The sequence below is a fragment of the Humulus lupulus genome, chromosome 6 (genome assembly GCF_963169125.1).
Source record: "Humulus lupulus chromosome 6, drHumLupu1.1, whole genome shotgun sequence".
In the NCBI taxonomy this organism is placed as follows: Eukaryota; Viridiplantae; Streptophyta; class Magnoliopsida; order Rosales; family Cannabaceae; genus Humulus; species Humulus lupulus.
This window is the reverse complement of record NC_084798.1, coordinates 165884978-165905332: the sequence shown is the minus strand read 5'-3', so window position 1 is coordinate 165905332 and position 20355 is coordinate 165884978. Positions and strand designations below refer to the sequence as shown.

At 38.3% G+C, this 20355-nt stretch overlaps 2 protein-coding genes across 2 annotated transcripts; one reads left to right on the top strand and one right to left on the bottom strand.

Annotated features, from left to right (window-relative positions):
* Positions 1-6998: 6998 nt before the first annotated feature.
* LOC133782690 (uncharacterized) lies at positions 6999-10091 on the top strand. Its single transcript, XM_062222044.1, has 8 exons — positions 6999-7180; positions 7310-7422; positions 7899-7970; positions 8370-8405; positions 8907-8952; positions 9160-9247; positions 9659-9716; positions 9829-10091. The coding sequence occupies exons 1-8, from the start codon at positions 7096-7098 to the stop codon at positions 9877-9879; spliced, it is 549 nt and encodes a 182-aa protein (XP_062078028.1). The 5' UTR covers positions 6999-7095; the 3' UTR covers positions 9880-10091.
* A 6010-nt stretch (positions 10092-16101) lies between these two features.
* On the bottom strand, positions 16102-18172 carry LOC133785643 (uncharacterized). Its single transcript, XM_062224864.1, has 2 exons — positions 17209-18172; positions 16102-16626 (listed from the first exon to the last, which is right to left on the bottom strand). The coding sequence occupies exons 1-2, from the start codon at positions 17992-17994 to the stop codon at positions 16102-16104; spliced, it is 1311 nt and encodes a 436-aa protein (XP_062080848.1). The 5' UTR covers positions 17995-18172.
* Positions 18173-20355: the final 2183 nt, after the last annotated feature.

The window sequence follows — 20355 nt, the reverse complement described above, 5'->3', positions numbered from 1 at the left end:
CATGTAGATCTAATATTAAATAAATTAATATGAGATAACTTAGAACATGTTTCTAAAATTGAATTAAAAGAGAAATAATGATAAAAATACTTACAGTATACGCAGCGGAATGAATGAGTCATTCCTTCAGTTTCTCTAACCCTTGTATCATTTCTGTCACAAAGTATTACCAAGAAACTGAACTGATCTTCTATAATCTTCACAGTCTTCCAAAGTATTCTTAGAATCACCTAGACTAGAGTAGGCAATTCTCATCACATGAGATAGATACAGAGAGAAGAAGAGAAAATAACAAAGAGGCTTAGAAAATGACTTGTGTTTAGAGAGAATCTAAAAACTATCAGAAAACCAGTGTCTGTCGTCTTGTGGCTTATGAACTTCTCTCACTTATCACTCCTTTTATAGACTCAATTAGGCCATTTAATTTAATTAAAAAAATCAATTAAATAATAGCCAATTATCAACCCTTGTTCGAAATTATTATGGGCTTTAGGCCCGTGAAATTTCCCATTTGATTATAAGCTCATTGGACTTAAAATCAAAGTCTATATTCAAAGTCTATTTTCTATTGATTTAATTAATTAAATAATTATTCAAATCCTTTATCAAATTAATTATTTATAATTTGAACCTTGATTTAAACTTATTTATTAATTTAGATATCAATCTATCTTAATTAATAAATCTGTCCTAATTTCTCTTTTCTTCTCTAAATTGTATAACTCTGTGAAACTATCCAAAATTAACTTGGTCAACTTTGATAATTCTAATTGATAATTAAATCAATTAATTGAGACTATCTAGATGATTTTATCCAAGGTACAGTGGGGACCATGGGCCTATGAAATCAAGCTCCAATAAGTTATCATAAATCTAACAAATAAATTTACTAACTTATTAATTCCTCGTGACTCTACTAAAGATTTGGAATTGCACTCTTGAATTCATAGAGCGCTCTATAAGCAATATAGATACGCTATTAATTATCCATTGTTACAACCATAATTGTCACTCAATCCTCTATAAACAGTTTACAATGAGATAGGACTAAAATACTGTTTTACCCCTCATTGTATTTTATTCTTAAAACACTTAGTTCCTTATAAATGATATTTTAGTAAACTAATATTAATTACTGAAATGAGATCTCAATCATTTAGCACCTTGAACCAAACTAAAAGGAAACCATCATTTCACTTCTTCATCAAAAGCTATAGATGTTTATATCTATGATTAGCAGTCCCACTCAATTATACTACCGAGTTCTCAAGATGTAAGTATGGACTAGTTCGTAGGTAAGCTGGTAACGAACAAGTCAAATAACTCAAATAATACAATCTGGTAGAATACTAACCACTCATAAATGAGATTGAATACTAACTATATGATATGACTAGAATAGATAATAACGATATGTTTACTTATCCTATCAACTGTCAATATCGGTCCAGTCCAATGTAACAAATACATCCAATCTTGTCTACTTTGCTAATGTTCTGGAAAGAACATAACACCACAATGTGTAAGTAGATCATATCGTAGATTGGTAAGTCAGTGTAAATCATGTGCACTGACTAATCTTAGGACTAACTTATTTTGAACATATAATCGTATTTATATTCCACTGTGATTACGTCACTATAAATATGTGATGGACCCAAAACGGGTATGTTTTAAATATTTATACTCGCAAGCGCACGAATCGTATATGGAATATAGTGTTCGTGTAAGCACGAGATCGAACCCAAAGGAATTGTCTAAAATCGAAAATAAAACTATTTTAAACCAAAATTAATAAATTCTAACCTAGTTCTAAAGATTGAAGAGATTTTTGAATAATGAAAATAAAAATAAAAGACAATAATATAGAAATTAAAGACAATATATATTACTAAATTAATAATTGTAAACAAGTTGGTAAAATAAGATTTTTAAGGATTAGAATCCACAAAATATAATTTCAATAATATTTATAAGTACATTGATTCCCAAGTTTTAGTGATAGTTGAAATAAATCAAACTATCATTTTCCAAATAGATTTATAATTTTAAGCACAAATTACTTCTAAAAAGATAAAAAATTTCTTCACTTTTCAAAATTATAATTTCAAAGCATTTAGTGTAAATCAATCTGATGAAATAACAAATAAATCAATGAACATTATTTATAAGGCAAAACATAATATCTTTGTTCTAAGCATGGATGTGTACAATTTAATGACACATCTTACACAAAGAATATTATGTTTTTGCACTAATGAAGAACAAAGTGTAAATATGTGCTAACAATCCAAAATACATGATATTTAAGATGAAAGAAGATATTTGAAGAAGAAAATTCCATAAACTTTGTTGCACAAAATGGGAAATCAACATACAAAATAAATACTATCTAGTTACAAATTGTTTCATCATCACCTTAATAATCTTAAAAAGATTAGAAACTCATAACTAGAATGGAAAATACAAACAAAAAATTACAAACATAAATAGGAAAATTTGGAGGTTGAACCCCCAAATTGTTCATCTAAAAATACATAAAAAAATAACCAAAAAGAAGAAAAAGATGAAGAGAATAGAGAGGTTTTGAAATGTGTAGAATTTGTAGTATGATGACCTCCCCCCAAAATTGAATACCAAATTCCCTTATTTATAGCAAAAAAAAGGGTATTAAACTAATCAATTTAAATTAATTAAATTGATTAAATTAATTGGATTAATTATAATATGGCAAATAGGGGTAAAGTATAGGGTGTAATAATGATGTTTTGGGGTAAAATGTGTAGAAAATGGGGTAAAAAGTGGCATTTTTGAACATAGGGGACAAGAGTACATTGTGGCATTTGTTAGGCTCAAGACAAATAAAGGGGCTGGTTTGGGTGGCTGGGTCAGGCTGCACGGCTTCAGGAGGGGTAGCTTGCTGGGTTGAGGAAATGCTGGAGCAGAGAAGAGGATTGGGCCTAGCTGAAGGGTGTGGGCCCGAGTGGCTTCAGGAGTTGGGAAGCTGCTGGCCGAAGGTGGACTTCGGTGGGCCTGGGGGCTGGTAGGTGAAGCTGCTGGGAGGCTGCTGAACGTGAGCTTCAGCTGGGCAGAATTGAAGGACGTTTGGCCAAGGGTGCAGCTGGATGATGTTTCGGTGGGCAGGCTGAAGATGGTGGCTGCTTGGAGACGTGGGCTTGGGCCATGGAACTCCTTTGGTATTTCAATAATACCATTTTGTTCCTTTCTTTCCCTTGAAAATGCCACTTTTCTCTTTATTTTTCTTGTTTCTCTTGTATTTCCTCTTCTTTCCAAATAAACAAAATGCAACATTGTTTTCTACAAAATAATCATAAACTAAATTAAAATTAAATATTTTCATTAATAAAATATACCATATAACTTCCATGAAAATATTAATTAAAATTTAATTTACATAACATTTAATTTCAATAAAATCATATTCAAACTAACAATACTAATTTTAAATAATTAAATTACAACATAAACAATAAAATATCTATTGACCCAGTTGGGGCGAGCCCTTCACCAGTAAAACCATAGATGGTTTGGTTGCATGTCTCCAAGTCTTTGACGGACAACTTCATTCTTTCCAACAAGGACTTGTATAGGATGTTGACTGAGCTTCCTGTGTCAACCAACACCCTCTTAACCATCATGTTGGCAATTTGAATGTCGACGACCAGCGGATCGGAGTGTGGGAATCGTACGTGCTGGGCATTGTCCTCAAAGAAGGTTATTAATTCCTCCTCTGTTTGAGCCTTCTTTGGTGCTCGATCCTCCACACTCATCATCTCGATGTCCTAGTCGTGGCGTAGGGTTCGAGCGTATCGTTCCCTTGCCTTCCCACTGTCCCTTGCAAGGTCACAGATGGTGAGTAACGTGCCTGCCACAGGAGCTGGCTGTAAAGGTGGCGAGCGTTGGCGTGTAGACACCTACTCGTTGCCACCTTGAGCCTCTCACTGAGACCCTCCTGCGGCTCGCACATATCTCCTTAGATGTCCCTGCCTGATTAGGAACTCAATTTCGTCCTTCAATTGGTTACACTCATTAGTGTCATGTCCGTAGTCGTTATGAAAACAACAGAATTTTGTGGTGTCTCTCTTGGAGATATCCATCCTTATAGGTGCATGTCGCTTATAAGGAACACTAGTGCTGGTCGCCTGATAGACCTCTGCTCGACTTTCGACAAGGGCCGTGTAGTTGGTGAATCTCGGCTCGTATCTGTTGCTTTTGGGGCGTTTATTCTCAGAGGCTGACGGCTCATTGTTCGCCTGTTTTCCACCATTTCTGACATTTCCGTTCCCGTTGTCGTTGCCATTGGGTTTCTCCGACCCATTGGTGGCCTTGGCGGGTTCTTCCTTTGGCCCCTTGTCTTTCGTTGGCGATTTCCCCTCATTGGCAATCGCGTCCTCGAGCTTAATATATCGATCAACTCGATCCAAAAACTCTTGCGTACTTCTTGCCCTATTCTTTCTTAGGCTACTCCATAGGGGAGAATGGCGTCTAACCCCAGCAATTAGGGCCATCATTTTTCCCTCGTCCCCACTGTCTTGGCTCCAGCTGCTGCTCGTATGAAGCGCTGGACATACTCCTTCAAGGGTTCTCCTTCCTTCTGGCGTATCTCGACCAGCTGGTTGGCCTCAGTGGGGTGTACGCAACCCGCATAGAATTGTCCATAGAATTCCTTCACGAACATCTTCCAGGATACTATACTAGCAGGAGGGAACTTAAAGAACCACTCTTGGGCAGTGTCAGATAGTGTTGCGGGGAAGATCCTACAGCGGGCATCTTCTAACACTTTCTGTATATCCATTTGTATCTCAAATTTGTTTACATGAGATACTGGGTCTCCGTACCCATCAAAGTTCGGCAGTACTGGCATTTTGAATTAGTTGGGGGTTTCTGCCACAACAATCATTTGCACAAACGGAGTGCCCCTCCTCCGATCGTACTCTATGTGGGATGTTCGACTCCCAACTAGTTGTTGCACTGCTTGGTTCAGGGCATCAATCTGTGCCTGAACTGCTTCTGGGATCGCTGGGGCGACCAGTGTCTGAGGAGCGTACTCATTGTGCCTCTCATGACAGTCGTTGAGTACGTCTCTCAAATCATCATCCCTTCGCCTCTGCTCGCTAACTCCTAGCCGATCAAAGACATTATGCTGCTTAGGTTCCCCCCCAACGTTATGGCTTGCTGGCCTATTTTCTCTAGGTGGGGGGCTTCTGTCTCCACCTCTTTCCTCATTCCTCCGACCAGCATTTCCTCTGCCAGAATCAGGTTCATTATAGTCATGGCCATCTCTAAACTGTGGCCGACTACGGTGTGACCGACTGTTCACGCTATTTCCTCCTCAGGCTGGAATTTCCTGAGCGTCAGGGGGAGGCCTGCACTGGTCATTGGGTCCCCGTGCATTATTACGCCGTGGGGGGCCTCTGACCACAGAGCCTGACTCGTTGTTCCTTCTGTTGGTAGAAGGACGCTGCCCCCTGCTCGGTGGATTTGACTCTTCGTCCCCTGGGCGTCCAGGGCTGCGGGGCGGTTGCCCGACCCTATTCTGCCTCTGGCGCTGGGGATTCCCACGACCAGCTTGAGATGGAGGCTGCTGCTCAGGATCCCAAATTAGGACATCATCCTAAGCCACAGGTGGCTGCTCCGGCCTTTGGGGGCTTACTGGTTGGAGCAGAGGACTTAGATTGGGAGCCCGCTGTGGTGGCGCGCTTGGTGGCTGATCCGGCTGAGAGGCCGGCGTAGCCTGTCCTCGAGCCAATTGAATGACTGCTTCGAGAGCAGCCATGGCATCCCTCTGACGATGGTCCATGTCCGCCTGCCGCTCACTCAGCTCATGGCGCTGACATTCAATTTCTCTCTACTGTAGCACCATTGTCTCCGCTGCGTTCTCCTGATTGGCCCTCAGATTGGCCAACTCATCCTGCAACACCCCCAGTGTTGCCCTCAGTGTTTCCGTATCCAACTCCTCGTCTTCAAACTCTAAATGTGGTTCATTCTCCGCCACATCTGGAGGAGGAGGTTGAGATGGTTCAGTGCCAGCGGCCAGTCCAACTTTCTTAGATGTCTTTGCCATTATATTTTCTTACAGCTTCTTGAGTTCAGCTCTCAATGAAAGCACCAGAATGTTGACCCTCGATTTGGCCAACGACACGGAGTCAGAAATACGACAAGAAATGAGATGATAATCAAGAATGGAATCCAATGGTAAAGAAATGACACAGATGATTTATAGTGGTTCGACCCCAATGAATGGTACTAACCTACGTCCACTTAGTGCTATTATTGATATTGAATCTAAATGTCGTGATCAAAGAACTAGGGTTCTTGAGTTTCACAAGCCTTAAGAGAAAATACAACTTTTGGAGGATAATCACACTATATGCTCTTTCCCTCAGTATTCAGAAAAAGATTCAAAAGTCAAAAGTCCCCTCCTTGAGCTCTCTCATGCATATTTATAGGCTCAAGGGAGGTTACATGGGCCAATGGGCCTTAACTATCCTTAATATCCGTGTATCAAGGCAATAAAGAGGAAATAATCAACGTAGTTATTATAAGATTACAATCTTTTAAGGAAATAAACCGAAGCATACGACCAATCTGGTCGCATATAATCGTGAGGTTTGATAAAGCATCAGGGAGCTGGTCGATAAGCGAACATCACCTCTTCATTTCAACTCTGCCACGTGTGAGAAATTCTTGCCACGTCATTAGCAGCCATTTTTTGGTAAACAATAAAAAAGAAAATTCCATAAATATGAACTTCCAAATCATGAAACAATAAAAAATGAAAAAAAAAAATTAAATATCCATATATTTTTTTATAACAACCTTAAAATTCCCATAAATATGAGAAAATTCCAAAATTAAATTAAAAGTAATTTATGTTATGACTCCCTAAGTCCACGTGTCATTTAGCCATTCGAAGAGCCACGTTTGACAAAAAATAGTTTTTTTTTTAAACAAAAAAAATTTAATCCAAACTGTTCTTACTTTCCTTAGTTTTCTCACTTCGTCTAACGTTGGAAAATCATTTGCATTGCAAGTTTTTGCTTCACAAAACGGCATCAATTTCCTCATCGAGAAATGGGTTGGTTTTCACTTTCAGAGACCCTTAACTCCATCAAGTCCATCCAGATCAGACAAACTATCTCTCAGGTCATCACTCTAGGTCTGTAAAATCCAAATCCAAAACTCTAAATTTTGTTTTTGGGTCTAATTGTACCAGCGAAATTGCAGATACCCTTTTGTTAAAAATGGGCTTTTTTCCTTGTTTGAATATGATTTTACCCATTTCTAGGCTTGATTGTGTCGTCGGCATTGTTAATCTGGAAGGGGTTAATGTGTATCACTGGCAGTGAATCTCCTGTGGTGGTTGTTCTCTCTGAAAGTATGGAACCTGGTTTTGCAAGGGTAAGTTTCTATTACTTGTTAAACTTTTAGCTTTTCTCTGATTAATTGCACCCAAAGATTGAATTTTGTTTTTGGGGGATCCGAGTTAAAGATGATCCAAGGCACTGTGAGCTTGGTTCAGTTTTTGCTGAATAATGAAAGTTTATACTTGGTGTTTTTTTTCCACTTTAAGGATTGGGTTTCAACAACTTGTATGCAAGGGGAAAATAATAATAAAATAAAAAAGAAGTTAGATGATTCTGGAGCTCTACATTCTAAACATCCCATCGTTATAGTTGCAAATCTTAAGTAAAGAAGTTAACTATTAGACTTTTATTAGAAGTATGCAGGTTGAAACACCTCATTGTTTCAGTATAACTCCCTTTGCTGTTTGTTTCACCTGTGTGACATATGATGATACTTTAATATGTAGACAGAAATTGTTTTCTCGTACTTTTTGGTTTGGTGTACATGACCCATTTTTAATTCTCATGCAGGGTGACATTCTGTTCTTGAGTATGAGCAAAGATCCAATTCGCGCAGGAGAAATTGTTGTCTTTAATATAGATGTGAGTGACTCTTTATGCTGTTTTATCCACTGACTTGATTGTTGTACTCATCAGTTTCTTAAATTGTTTTTAAATGTCTTATTACTTTAACTTTCTGTGAACTTGACAATTTTCTTTTATCTCAACTCTGAAAGTGAATACTTTTCATTCTTTAAGGCGATCTGTTTCTATTATTATTTTCCCATTGGTTCGTCAGCTTCCTCTGTATACAGTGGACCTTTCATTATGGAGAGGATATATGTGTGGAAATGTTTGAGAGATTTGTTAAGGGACACTCTTCCCCATTACTAGTATAAAACACGCCTAACTGTATTAATTGCAATTGCATCTTGATTAATAATAGTATATGTCGTTGTTTCTTTTGCATGTTTGCTAATATATTTTCTTCATGTTTTGTAGGGACGTGCTATTCCAATTGTTCATCGAGTAATTAAGGTAAGAATTCTAAGGGTCTCTAGACCTTTCAATCTCAGTTTTTGCTTTAGTCCTCTACTTTATGAATGATATGTACAGTCTCCAAGTCTGTAATCTTCTTGTCAATAATGTGTAAACTCTCCTAACTTATGGAGTAAGTGAGCTTTTGAAAAGTATAGACTCCACTAAATTTGAGCAATAGGAGTTAATTTCTTTAGTGGGAAAGGGTACAATTCCAATAATTTCCGGTTCTAATTTCTGTTTAGCTTTATGACTGCAATTCGAATGCTTCATTTTCATCTGCGCAAATTGTTTGTGATAATTCAGTAATATTGCAGTAATGTGCCAATCTGCTAAAATACAAATGAAATCTCAAAATTGAAGGGTTTTATAAACTATTTAGTACTTACTGTTTTCATGTATTTCCTTTTGCAGTAAATACATCTTCCACCTACCAACCATGTTGTTAGCCAACTTTGTGTTTAACGACTAATCAAATGCCTTTCTTATCCTCTTTGGCAGGTTCATGAACGAACAGACACCGGTGAAGTTAATGTCCTTACAAAAGGTATTGCCTCCTCCATCTCTACAGACGCAAGTATCTTTTGGGGGTATCATTTCTCTGGTTGGAGTAATACAGTTACTGTAAAACAACAAATGGGAGAATATATGTATCTGTTCAACAGTCATAGGTTTTTCTTGTTTTAGAAATTAGTCAACAGTAACAACTCAATTTTCTTTGGTATCCTCGTCTCATGTCTGCTAATTTTTGCAGGAGACAATAACGACATAGATGACAGGATGTTGTATGCTCGGGGTCAGAAATGGTTGCAAAGGCACCATATCATGGGAAGAGCAGTTGGGTAAGCCCCTAAATTTTGATATAACGTTATAATCACATATGATGTATAGACGTACATATTTTAATTTGTCTGTGTACAAGGTGAATTTTATAGATTTAGGCACTGAAATCCACAAGTAAACTTGTGAATAAGGAAATGCATGCATTATCATTGGGTAATGCATTGGGTAGTTTATAAGGGTCCTTGCCTTTTTTGCAAAATGGTTTTTCATAATTTAGACAGCTAGTCGAATTCAAACAGCCGGTCGAAAAATTTAAACAACTGGTCGAATTTTAGACAGAACTCATTTTGCAAAAAATTATCAAAAGTAGGCCAGAATGCAAAATCAAAAGTCAAGCTTTTCCATATTGATTGATCCATTGTGAATTTTTACTTCTTATCACAAGTCATAACATCAGTTACACTTGGCAGATTTTTACCTTATGTTGGCTGGATGACAATAATTATGACAGAAAAACCTATACTGAAGGTAAGTTTTCAATCAAACTCGCGACTTTTATTTATTTTTTAATTATTTTTCTCAACTCAGTATTCAATAGTACTTAGTTGAAGCTCTAATTGTTTTTTTTTTCTTGTTGCAGTACATAATTATGGGCGCTCTTGGATTGTTGGTCATTACCTCCAAGGATTAGGAATACCTCCTCTTTTATTGGAACAGTTAAAGAGGCTAACGATACCAGATAAATGTTGTATTAGCTCACAATTTTTTATGAACTTAGAATTTGAATTTGGGGCTTATAATTCATGTAACAAGGAAATTAGAAATTGCCAATTGCGAGGAATGTGAATCTTATTTAAAATACATTTACGGAAATTTATATCCAAGTAGATGAAGTTTTTATAATTCCTTTGCTATATATATATATATATGTATAAGAAAATTTTCTGTATTGAGAGGCTAATCTATTAATAAGAACTAATATCTTATTTTAGCAGATCTTGGTAATTAAAACAAAACATTATAATTACTAAATTTTGACAAATAAGTTATCTTAATAAATTAAGTTTTTTACTTAGGTCTCAAAAGTTAATTTTGTATTAATTAAGTCTTCAATCTATTCAAATCGTATTATTTAAGTTCTTATGATATACTATATTAATGTTATAAATTAAATTAATGTTTTATTAAAAAAAATATTATTATCTACATTATTGTTTTATAATTTATATTAATAGGGAAATTTGATTATTTATACCTCTTAAATAAAAAAGGGAAATTTGATAAATCATGCTTATATTAGCTTAATAATTAAAATTTGAACAAAAGTTAACCACCATATGATACCAATGCTCATCTTTCATTTAATACTAAAAATACCCCTCTCATAACACCTTTCCTCTCTATTCTCCCTCTTCCTCTCTACCTCTCTTCACCATACGTTTTACACACAAGATTTTCATACTAAAATCTTGCAAGAAAGATACACATTCGGACATTGTGGATTGTTTGAGGAGAAACACCAAGTTTGTGTTATTTTTGCTCATAGTGAAGAGATTAAATGGGTAAGTGATTTTCTTTGATTCTTGTTGTTGTTGGTTGTTTTTATGATTTAGAATGCTGTTTAGATGTTGGATCTGTAGTTTGTTGGTATTTTTTGCTGTTTTTTTTTGTGAAAATCGTGTTCTGTAAAAATCTGCGTTTTTTTTTTTTCCCTGAGTTTTTTCTAAATGCCCGATAGTGTCCGATAGAGGCTCGATTCGGGCACGATAGTTGTTGAGTTTCAAGGTTAGGGATGAAGTTCCGATGGCAACCCGATGGTTGCCCGGTAGTTTTGGTTATCCGATGGTCATAAAGGTCCGATGGCTACCCGATGGTTGCCTGATTATTATTTTGAATCTATACACTCTTTAAGTACGATAATGGATCGATAATAGTCCGATATATGCCCGATTTTTGTTTTTAAGCTACTGCGGACCTAATAGTACGATGGTACACGATGGTACCCGATACTTGCCCGATATTAGTGTTTTAAGTCATCAAAAACATAAATAAAACTTTGCCCGATACCGCCCTATATGGCCCGATACTGGTACGATGTTAAAAAATGCCGAACTAAATTTCGACATTTTGTTGCCATTTACTGATTTTTTTTTCTTTGTACATGATAGGGTCAACTTTGTTCGCGTACTTGATGTATAATGGTGTTTGGGAGCATGAAGGTAGAGATTGGGTTTTTAATGGAGTCGAAAATTTAACATTCGAGTTGGAGAAGGACATAACTTACTCACAACTTGTTGAACTTTTGTACTCAGAGTTGGAGGTTGACAAAGTGCAGTATGACCTGAAATTAGAAGTGAATTAAAAGTACATGAAAGAGTTAATGTATCGGCCTGAACTTATAAGGAATGACAAGGGTGTAAGCTTATATTTGTCAATGCTTTTGAAGAAGCCAGATGAATTTGTTCCCCTTTTTGTGACTTTGGTGGAGAAGAATATCATTGTTGATCGTAATCCTCCACCAAGTACTGTTAAGGATACTCGTAGTGAGGTTGGGACTTATGTTCCAGAAACAAATCCGGAGGTGCTGGTAGCCACTGCTGTACCTAAATCAAACCCTTTCATACCGACAGTTGATCATGTAACACAGATGCCATTTCATGATGATTTTCCTGATTGTCCTGACCTTGAAGATGATTTTGAGGGCAATGACGATTTTCCTGATTATCCTGAACCTGATGCTGATTTTGATTGCAATGATGATGTAAGAGACAACCAAGAAACAGAGGTCCGTTCTCAAGCTTTGAGCCTGAGTCCACTGCCGTACCAAATACCGAGGCAAACAACATGTAAAAGTAGACCCCGTAGAGAAGATCGCCAAACACCTGGTACTAGTAGTAGTCATCCAGACGAAACAAATGATGCTAGAGAATTTAGTGATCCACTCTCTTCTTCGACATATTATAGTAAATTCAAAGCTCAGATGTTTACAAGAGAAGACATTGAGGATAATAGTCACTATATATCTATGGGTGGCACATCAGGCGGGGAGATTCATTTAGGAAAGTTTTTCAGACAAGGAACATTTAAAGAAGGTTGTTGCCTTGTTTGCAATGAAGAAAGGATTTGACTTTATAGTTAAGAAGTCTGGTACTGGTGTTTGGTACATTACATGCAAGGATCCTGATTGTGGGTGGAGGTTAAGAGGGAAGAAGAAGCAACTTTCTAACATGTTTGAGGTGACAGCATTTGAAAATGTACACGCATGTTCCCTCGATGTTCGAAAAAAAGATAACCGTCAAGCATCACCTTTGGTAGTTTCCGAACTGATCAAGGATAAATTCTCAGTTAACGGTTCAGATTATTTAGCCTCCAAAATAAGAGAAGATATGAAGAATTCTTTCAGGATCGAAATGAGTTATGAGAAGGCTTGGAGATGTAGAGAGAAGGCACTCCACATAGTTAGGGGTATGCCTGAAGCTTCATATTCGAAGTTACCTGGGTACTTGCACATGCTGCAGTTGAACAATCCTGATTCCATTACTGATTTCAAGGTAGACGAGGGTCGCTTCAAGTATTGCTTTTTTTCTCTGGGTGCTTGTAGGCGGGGATTCAAGTTTTGTCGACCTGTTATATGTATTGATGGGTCCTTCTTGAAAACTAGGTATGGTGGCCAAATGTTGTGTGCCGTGGCATTGGATTCAGACAGCCACATATTTCCGATTGCTTTCGCAATAGTTGACAGTGAGAACCACGACTCTTGGACCTATTTCATGAGGAAGTTGAAACAAGCGATTGGTGATGTTGAGAACTTAGCATTCGTATCGGATAGGCATCAAAGCATTGTTCATGCTTTGGAACTTGTCTTCCCTGATGCACCCCACGGCGCATGCTACCACCACATTATTATGAACGTGGCTAGCAAGTTCAAGACTGATTGCTTCACGGATCATATTTACAGTTGTGCATACTCGTATAAGAAGACATATTTTGAAAGAGAATTTGAGAAGATAAAAACAATGGATGTTCGAGTTGCACTATATCTTGAGGGCATTGGATTTGAAAGATGGGTTCATGCGTACTTTCCAGGGGACCGTTACAATGTAATGACAAGTAATTGGGCTGAAAGTTTCAACAGCAAAACTAAGGACGCAAGAGCCTTCCCGATCACTGCTTTTGTTGAATTCATCAGGTTTACTATTCAAACATGGTTTGCTACTCGAAAGGAAAACGCTGAAAAGTGTAGCACGTCTCTATCACCAGTTATGGAGGGGGACTTGTCATGTCAATTTGAGAAATCTCGGTTCTTAAGCGTCGATAGAGCTGAACCTTATACATTTAATGTCCACCCCAGAGGAACAGTTCAGAGCGGTGGTATAGTTGATTTGGAGGCACGAACATGCAGTTGCGGCCTATTCCAAATCATGAAGATTCCTTGTCCACATGCATGTGCTGCTGCTCAAGAACGAAATATTAGCATGTACGCATTGTGCTCTCAGTATTACACAAGAGAGTGTTGGAAGAGCACATATGAGGGGACAATTATGCCAGTTGGTGATGAGGATGATTGGGAATTGCCTAAAGACATTAAGAACATCCAAGTTGGAGTACCGATTGAGAAGAAACCTATAGGCCGACCGAAGAAGCAAAAGGTCAGACGAATTAGGAAAAATCGATATCCTTCTAATGGAGACAAGGTTGTGATACAACGATGTTGTAGCAAGTGTGGTGGTAAATGGCACAACAAAGCGTCTTGCAAGTACCGAGGTTAAATTGTTTTGTTTGTATTCTAGTTGACCTATTATGTTTTATTTCTGCTTGAACTAGTAATATTTGTTATGTGCTGGATTTTGCAGGTTTTTTTCTGTTTTTTTCTCCATTATGAAACTCTTTGTTATCCCAAAAATTTGAAAAGAATGATGTGGCAATAAAATTAACACATGGCATGAGTTAGTTGGGTGATCTGGCCTAGCAATAGCCCAATACATCAGTTAAGAAGTTGGACTGCTTGAGGGATACATAGTCAAGTCAAATACACTCGACCGGGGAGAATATTTGGTCTAAGGAGTGCTTGGCTCAGACCCCAATTTGAAGACCCAATTGATTGGTTTAAATCCAAGTCCAAGGAGCTCAAAGGAGGGGTTTGGATTTAAACTCAAGGGATAGAGGTCCGATCGGACCTTAGCTTGGGAGCTTCTCAAGTATTTGGCTCGGATGTGTCCGAGGTGAGCCTCCCAAATGCTTGGATCGAACGTGTCTGAGGTAGGTTTCCTGGGTGATTGGCTCGGATCCATCCGAGGTAAGAAGGCTAAGGGAAAGAGGTCCCATGCAAGCCAAGGATTGGGACTTAGGTTTCAGTCAAGGGAAAACCACATCATGTCTGATCGGGCATAGGTGAAGATGGAAAGGAGAGAGATGCCTCGGACTTGTCCGAGGTGAAGTGCCATGGGAGAGATGCCTCGGACTTGTCCGAGGAGAAGGCATGAAAAGGATGGCTCGGACCACCTTGGTCCGAGGAGAAGACTACAAGGTCCGATCGGACCTTGATGGAAGGAAATAGGCTCGGACTTAACCGAGGTGAAATGCTAAAGAGGATGGTTTGGAACACCTTAGACCGAAGAGAAGGCCGTCATGTCCGATCGGACATGACATGGAGGAGGTTACCTCGGACTTATTCGAGGTAAGGTGCAAAAGAAGTTGGCTCGGACCGCCTTGGTCCGAGGAGAGCCAGACTTGCATGGCTTTTGGTCCGAGAAGAGCCATGCGTATACCACCTTTGGCCCACGGAAAGCTCGAAGGAGTAATCAACATGCATGTGAGACTACGTCAAACTCCCCGAAACGACTTCAGTGAGAATTGGTCTAGGCACCCGGGAATCTCTCACTCCTCACTCGAATTTAGGGATCAGTTGTATTTTAAACATTTATTGTAATATAAATATAAGGTGAATAATAAAATATCCCTATCTAAAGGGGATGTCAGTTGAGAATCCCAGGCCTATGAATAGAGGGTTGGGAGAATCGTAAAAGGACTTTTGGCAAATTAAGAGTAAATATGTGTTCTAGAGAGAGAAAGTGTGTTTTTCTGGAGAGAACCCCTTTTTGTATTCTGGAATATTTGCACTGAAGAAACTCAGTTGACACTGGTTCATCTGATCTTAAGTGTGAATACAATAATAAAATCTCTAAGTGGATTAGGCTATTACTGACTATCGGGGCTGAACCACTATAAAAATCTCGTGTTATTTATTTTCATTGATTAAACTGTCTGTTGTCGTTTATATTCTCTTGAAGGCTTGTCGTATTTGACGTTCTCACGTCGTTGGCTAAAATCACAGTCAACACTCTTTAATATGTAATAATCCAGTGTTGGTCCGATAGTGCACGATGTCGGTACGACAATGCACGATATCGTTTGTTGTATGATTATTTAAATGTATCTTACAATATGGTACGACGTTGTTCGATGTAGTACGATAGTTAATGTACGACATTAGGGTACGATAATGTACGATATTGGTCCGATAATGGTACGATGGTATGATTTCAGTACAGTTTCGTGAAATTTGTGAGACATGTGAGGGTACGATAGAGTACGATAGTGATCGATGATAGTACGATTACAAAGATTAAACACATTAAAATGTAGTAATTACAAAAAGAGCAATCAAAAAAATTATACAATTCAAAAAAATTAAGATCGTTCAACATAAGTTTTGGTAGAATAAGTCTACACACCACCTTTGCCTAAAAAATTTCATATTATTGTCAGTTACATTATCAAATGGTAGTTGTAGAAGCTTAAATATGCTCAATTACGTAACATCTGCAATCGCCACTGCATTAGAAAATAAACAATAATTTAATAAAGTTTTGTAATTAAGAAATAATAATTAATATGTGATATTTAATAAAGTTCACCTGGATTTTGTTTGCGGTACGAATTCATGTGGAGTGAGTTTCCAATCGAAGGGTCTGACCTGGCTCTCTGATGCTGTCAACTGAGGCACGAGTATAACGTCATGGTTCTCAAATAAACCGGACTGTCGCAAGACCGACGGGAAAATGGTACACCAGTTAACCATCAAACTAATCAAATCGTTTTCGGAAATTGATCCAATACTGGAGTCAAAGATGTTGAACATCCACCCATTCAGGTCTGCCTCTACAGCTACCCAATGCAATTGGTCTTTCAAGAAGAGGGCAAAATAAATGAACTCCTTGTTCTGCCAACTCGGTAAGAACTGGACTGTATCACCCCTAACCAGGTCCAATATACTGTCATCCCAACTAAAGCTAGAGTAGTCAGAACCTGGAAAAGCATCCCCCCGAGCCTTCAATGATTCGGGAAAAATTGTAGGCATAACAACACAGTTCTGAGGGTACACGTCAGGATAAAATTGTAGACGCCTCCTCATGAGATGGAATGCTGCATCTAAATGCTACATTAAAGGAAAATTAAGTCAGTAACCACATTATCGTACCAAAATAAATAAACAAAAATCTATCAGACATGAATATAGTAACTATCGTACCCCAATCGTACCATAATCGTACCCTAATCGTACATGAATATAGTAACTAAATAACAACAATAAAACCTTCTATCGTACCCATATCGTGCTAATGTCGTACCATCATCGTACCTTTATGGCAAAAACTACAGTATTATACACCATCGTACCCACTAGCGTCCCACTGTCGTACCATCATCGTACCATTGACAAAGTAAGTTAACAATTTAAAACTAACTATTATCGTACTACCATCGTACCTATATCGTCCCACTACAAATTCTAAAATTATGATGATAATAGTAACTACTTAACAAATTATATCGTACCCCTATCGTGCTAATGTCGTACCACCATCGTACCATTGACAATATAAACAGTTTATAATTTGACACTTATAATTATCGTACTACCATCGTACACCAATCGTACCTATATCGTACCACTACATATAGAAACATTTAAATAAATTTTCAACATTCTTTAATTATGAAGTTATAGAAAACTTACAGAGTCAGAAAGCCATGTCCTCGGAGTATGCAGTTTCAGGAACCAAGCAGCATCGTGTGTCTCTGAGAAGCATTCCCTCGGATATTTATTCCCAATGGTGCCAAGCAACCACTTGTGAAAGGTCATAAGTAATTTACCATCAACAACCCTCAATGGATCCACATTCACTGCTGTCTTCGATTTCTTATTCCTTTTCTTCATTGCAGTGTACTCATCGAACCACCTAGGCCTCTTTCTTTCTCTCCTCTTCTCCGATGCTGGTGGAGCTATGTCTAAGAATTGTACTTCAGAATCTTCAGTATCTCCGATTACAGTAATTTGCCTATCCTCTGGTGTGCGAAAAATGTGATCATCTACATCATCAGGTTTGTAATCGTTAGGGAGAATGTCTTCATCTACAGGAGACCGAGGGCCTTCTTCAGTGGACTGAGGGTGTGGATCTGGAGCTGGCCTACTAAGATCTTCCATCATTGTCATCAGCTTCTGCAATTGACCCAAGATCTCGGACTGACCTTTAATAAGGGCACTTCGTTGCCCTTCAACATTTTCCAACTTGGCTAAAATCATAGAGTAGCCTGGTTGCTCAGCTTGGGAGGAGGTGCTGGCATGAGATGCTGATGGGGGAACCTCAGGTGCCTCAGGTGCTGGAGGTGGTGAAACCTCCTTAAAAATATTTGCTGCTTCTGCTTGCTCAACTAACTTTTCAGCAAGCTTTTCAGCCTGGCTCTGTAAGGCTTCCTGTGTAGGCTGTCCATCGGCACCCACCTCTAGTTCCTCTAACCCCATGTCCACATACAATGAGGCTTCATTGTCTGTAAGGGTCCTCACATACTATTCTTCAGCAGGTCGGGCACACAGGTAGGGGTATACTGTCAACTGCCACCAAAAACAATGAATATTTAGATTGGAAAGTAAAACAATATAAAAAATAAGTAATTGTCATCGGTGAACAATGGTAACCTATCGTACCCCAATCGTACCACAATCGTACCTCAATCGTACCATATCGTATCCATATCATGCAATTATCGTACCATATCGTACCCATATCATGCAATTATCTTACCCATATCGTACCCATAACATAACAATATCGTACCCATAAGTGAGAATTACTTGCTAACTATTGTACCATCATCGTACAACATCGTACCAATATCGTACCTCTACAACTACATTAATAAAGAATACATATCGTACCCCAATCGGACAATCATCGTACCAAATCGTACCCCTTAGCTAGTTTTCAAACAGTTGACAAAAAACCACAAAATAACCCCACAATCGTACTCAAATCATACCCTATCATATTCCTATCGTGCAGTACCCATAGAATTGCATATCTAGAAAAAAATATAGAACATTCAAAATATTTAAAAAGTAAAGTAAAAGCTCACCTTTTTGGCAAACAAGTTAATAAGTTGCTCTTTGTGTATCTCTACTTTCTCCTTGCTCTGCCAGTTGATCATTCTTGGAATGCCTTGGCCCAATCTCATAGCATAATCCTGACCCAACTCAATGATGGACTCAAAAGCCCAATACTGCAATGTTGCAGCATACCCATAAATAGAGTACTTGGCCTCCTTCTGAGTCTTTCCTTTCTCAATCTTCTTCTGTAAATGCTTCTTCATTTCTACAAAATCTTTTTGACAAGTTTATAACAACTTCTGCTATGATATCTTCCCCCACGGGTACTGGAAAAAGAAGTCAACGTCATCTATCATCTTCAGCATGTCAGTCCAAACCATCAACTTCTCCTCACGACCTTTCAAAACACCCTCTACTAATAAACACAAACCCATCTTGTACACATCATCAACTATTTGACAACTCTCAAAAGTTCTGCGCAGTTGCCCTATGCTCACTGGGGAATGACCATTGAAGTACTCAAGAATCAACCGATCCGAAGTGGTCTTCGCTTTAATCTCAGCTTCAGACGGTCCGGCCTCGAAATTTAAACCAGTAACTAAAGCGAACTCCAATTGGCTAAATCTACATCATTTTTTCCCAATATAAAACTGGACTTCGTCAGTTTTCTCCCCTCTGAATTTGTGCAACAACAGCTGATGGACTAAGGCATCAGAAAAATTTAATGGTTCTGCCATGAAGAACTGTTTGAAAGGGGATTCCTTCACCCTATCCAATAAACCACACTATATAAATTTTGCTTTAATTTTTGGAAAGTACCAACTGCCGCGCCAAGTGATACGTCCTGTAAAATGTTCTTCTACTGGAACTATCAGTTGTGGAGGTCTTAAATTCTGCATAAAACAAATAAATACCCAATTAAATAGAATAACACAAAAAATCATCAAACTTTATATTCTGCAATCTACTATCGAGCAACTATCGGACACTATCGCACCATATCAGACACCACTGAAAAAAAAAACAGGAACTATAACATTATCGTGCACCATCGTACCTCACATCGTACACCATCGGAATATAACAACACAACAATTTGTTCCCAATATCGGGCACACATCGTACCCAATATCGTACCCTATCGTACCTTCATCTTCAACCTCAAGTTATCAGAAAACACAAACTATCGTACCAACGTCGAACCACTATCGTACCCCTATCGTACAATCATCTTCAACCTGAAGTTATGAGAAAACACAAACACTATCGTACCCCTATCGACCCACTATCGTACCTCTCAAAAAACCCAAAAAAATATTCAATATTTTACGGTTGATTAGATTTCACACAGTCAAATTCAACAATACATACTATAACATTTTGCAATGGAAAGAAATTGAAAAAAAACACATACCCTAGACATTTTTGCGTAATGGGGTGTCGGTTTTTCTTCGGGGTCTGAGTTTTTCTTCGTCTCCGGTGGTGGTTGGGGTTTGGGTGAGTGTCGGGGTTTGGGTGAGGCTTGGTCTCCGGTGGTCTGGGTTTTCCTTCGTCGGGTGGTGGGGGTTTTTCTGACCGTCGGGTGAGGGAGAGAGATGCGTCGGGTGAGGGTAGTTATGCGTTGCTCGATGGTTTTGTGGGAGTGAAGCAGAGAGAGGGAACGGGAAATGGAAGGTGAAAAGTTACGGTTTTTATTTATGTTTTTTATCACTATCGTGTACCATCGTACTATCGGGCAAGTATCGGGTACCATCGTACTATTAGGTCCGCAGTAACTTA

Coding starts and splice junctions, on each gene's coding strand:
- LOC133782690 (XM_062222044.1), top strand. CDS start 7,096: ATGGGTTGGTTTTCACTTTCAGAGACCCTTAACTCCATCAAGTCCATC. Junction 7,423..7,898: donor TGGAACCTGGTTTTGCAAGG/GTAAGTTTCTAT, acceptor ATTCTCATGCAG/GGTGACATTCTGTTCTTGAG. Junction 8,406..8,906: donor TTGTTCATCGAGTAATTAAG/GTAAGAATTCTA, acceptor CCTCTTTGGCAG/GTTCATGAACGAACAGACAC.
- LOC133785643 (XM_062224864.1), bottom strand. CDS start 17,994: ATGGGGTTAGAGGAACTAGAGGTGGGTGCCGATGGACAGCCTACACAG. Junction 16,627..17,208: donor GGACATGGCTTTCTGACTCT/GTAAGTTTTCTA, acceptor CCTTTAATGTAG/CATTTAGATGCAGCATTCCA.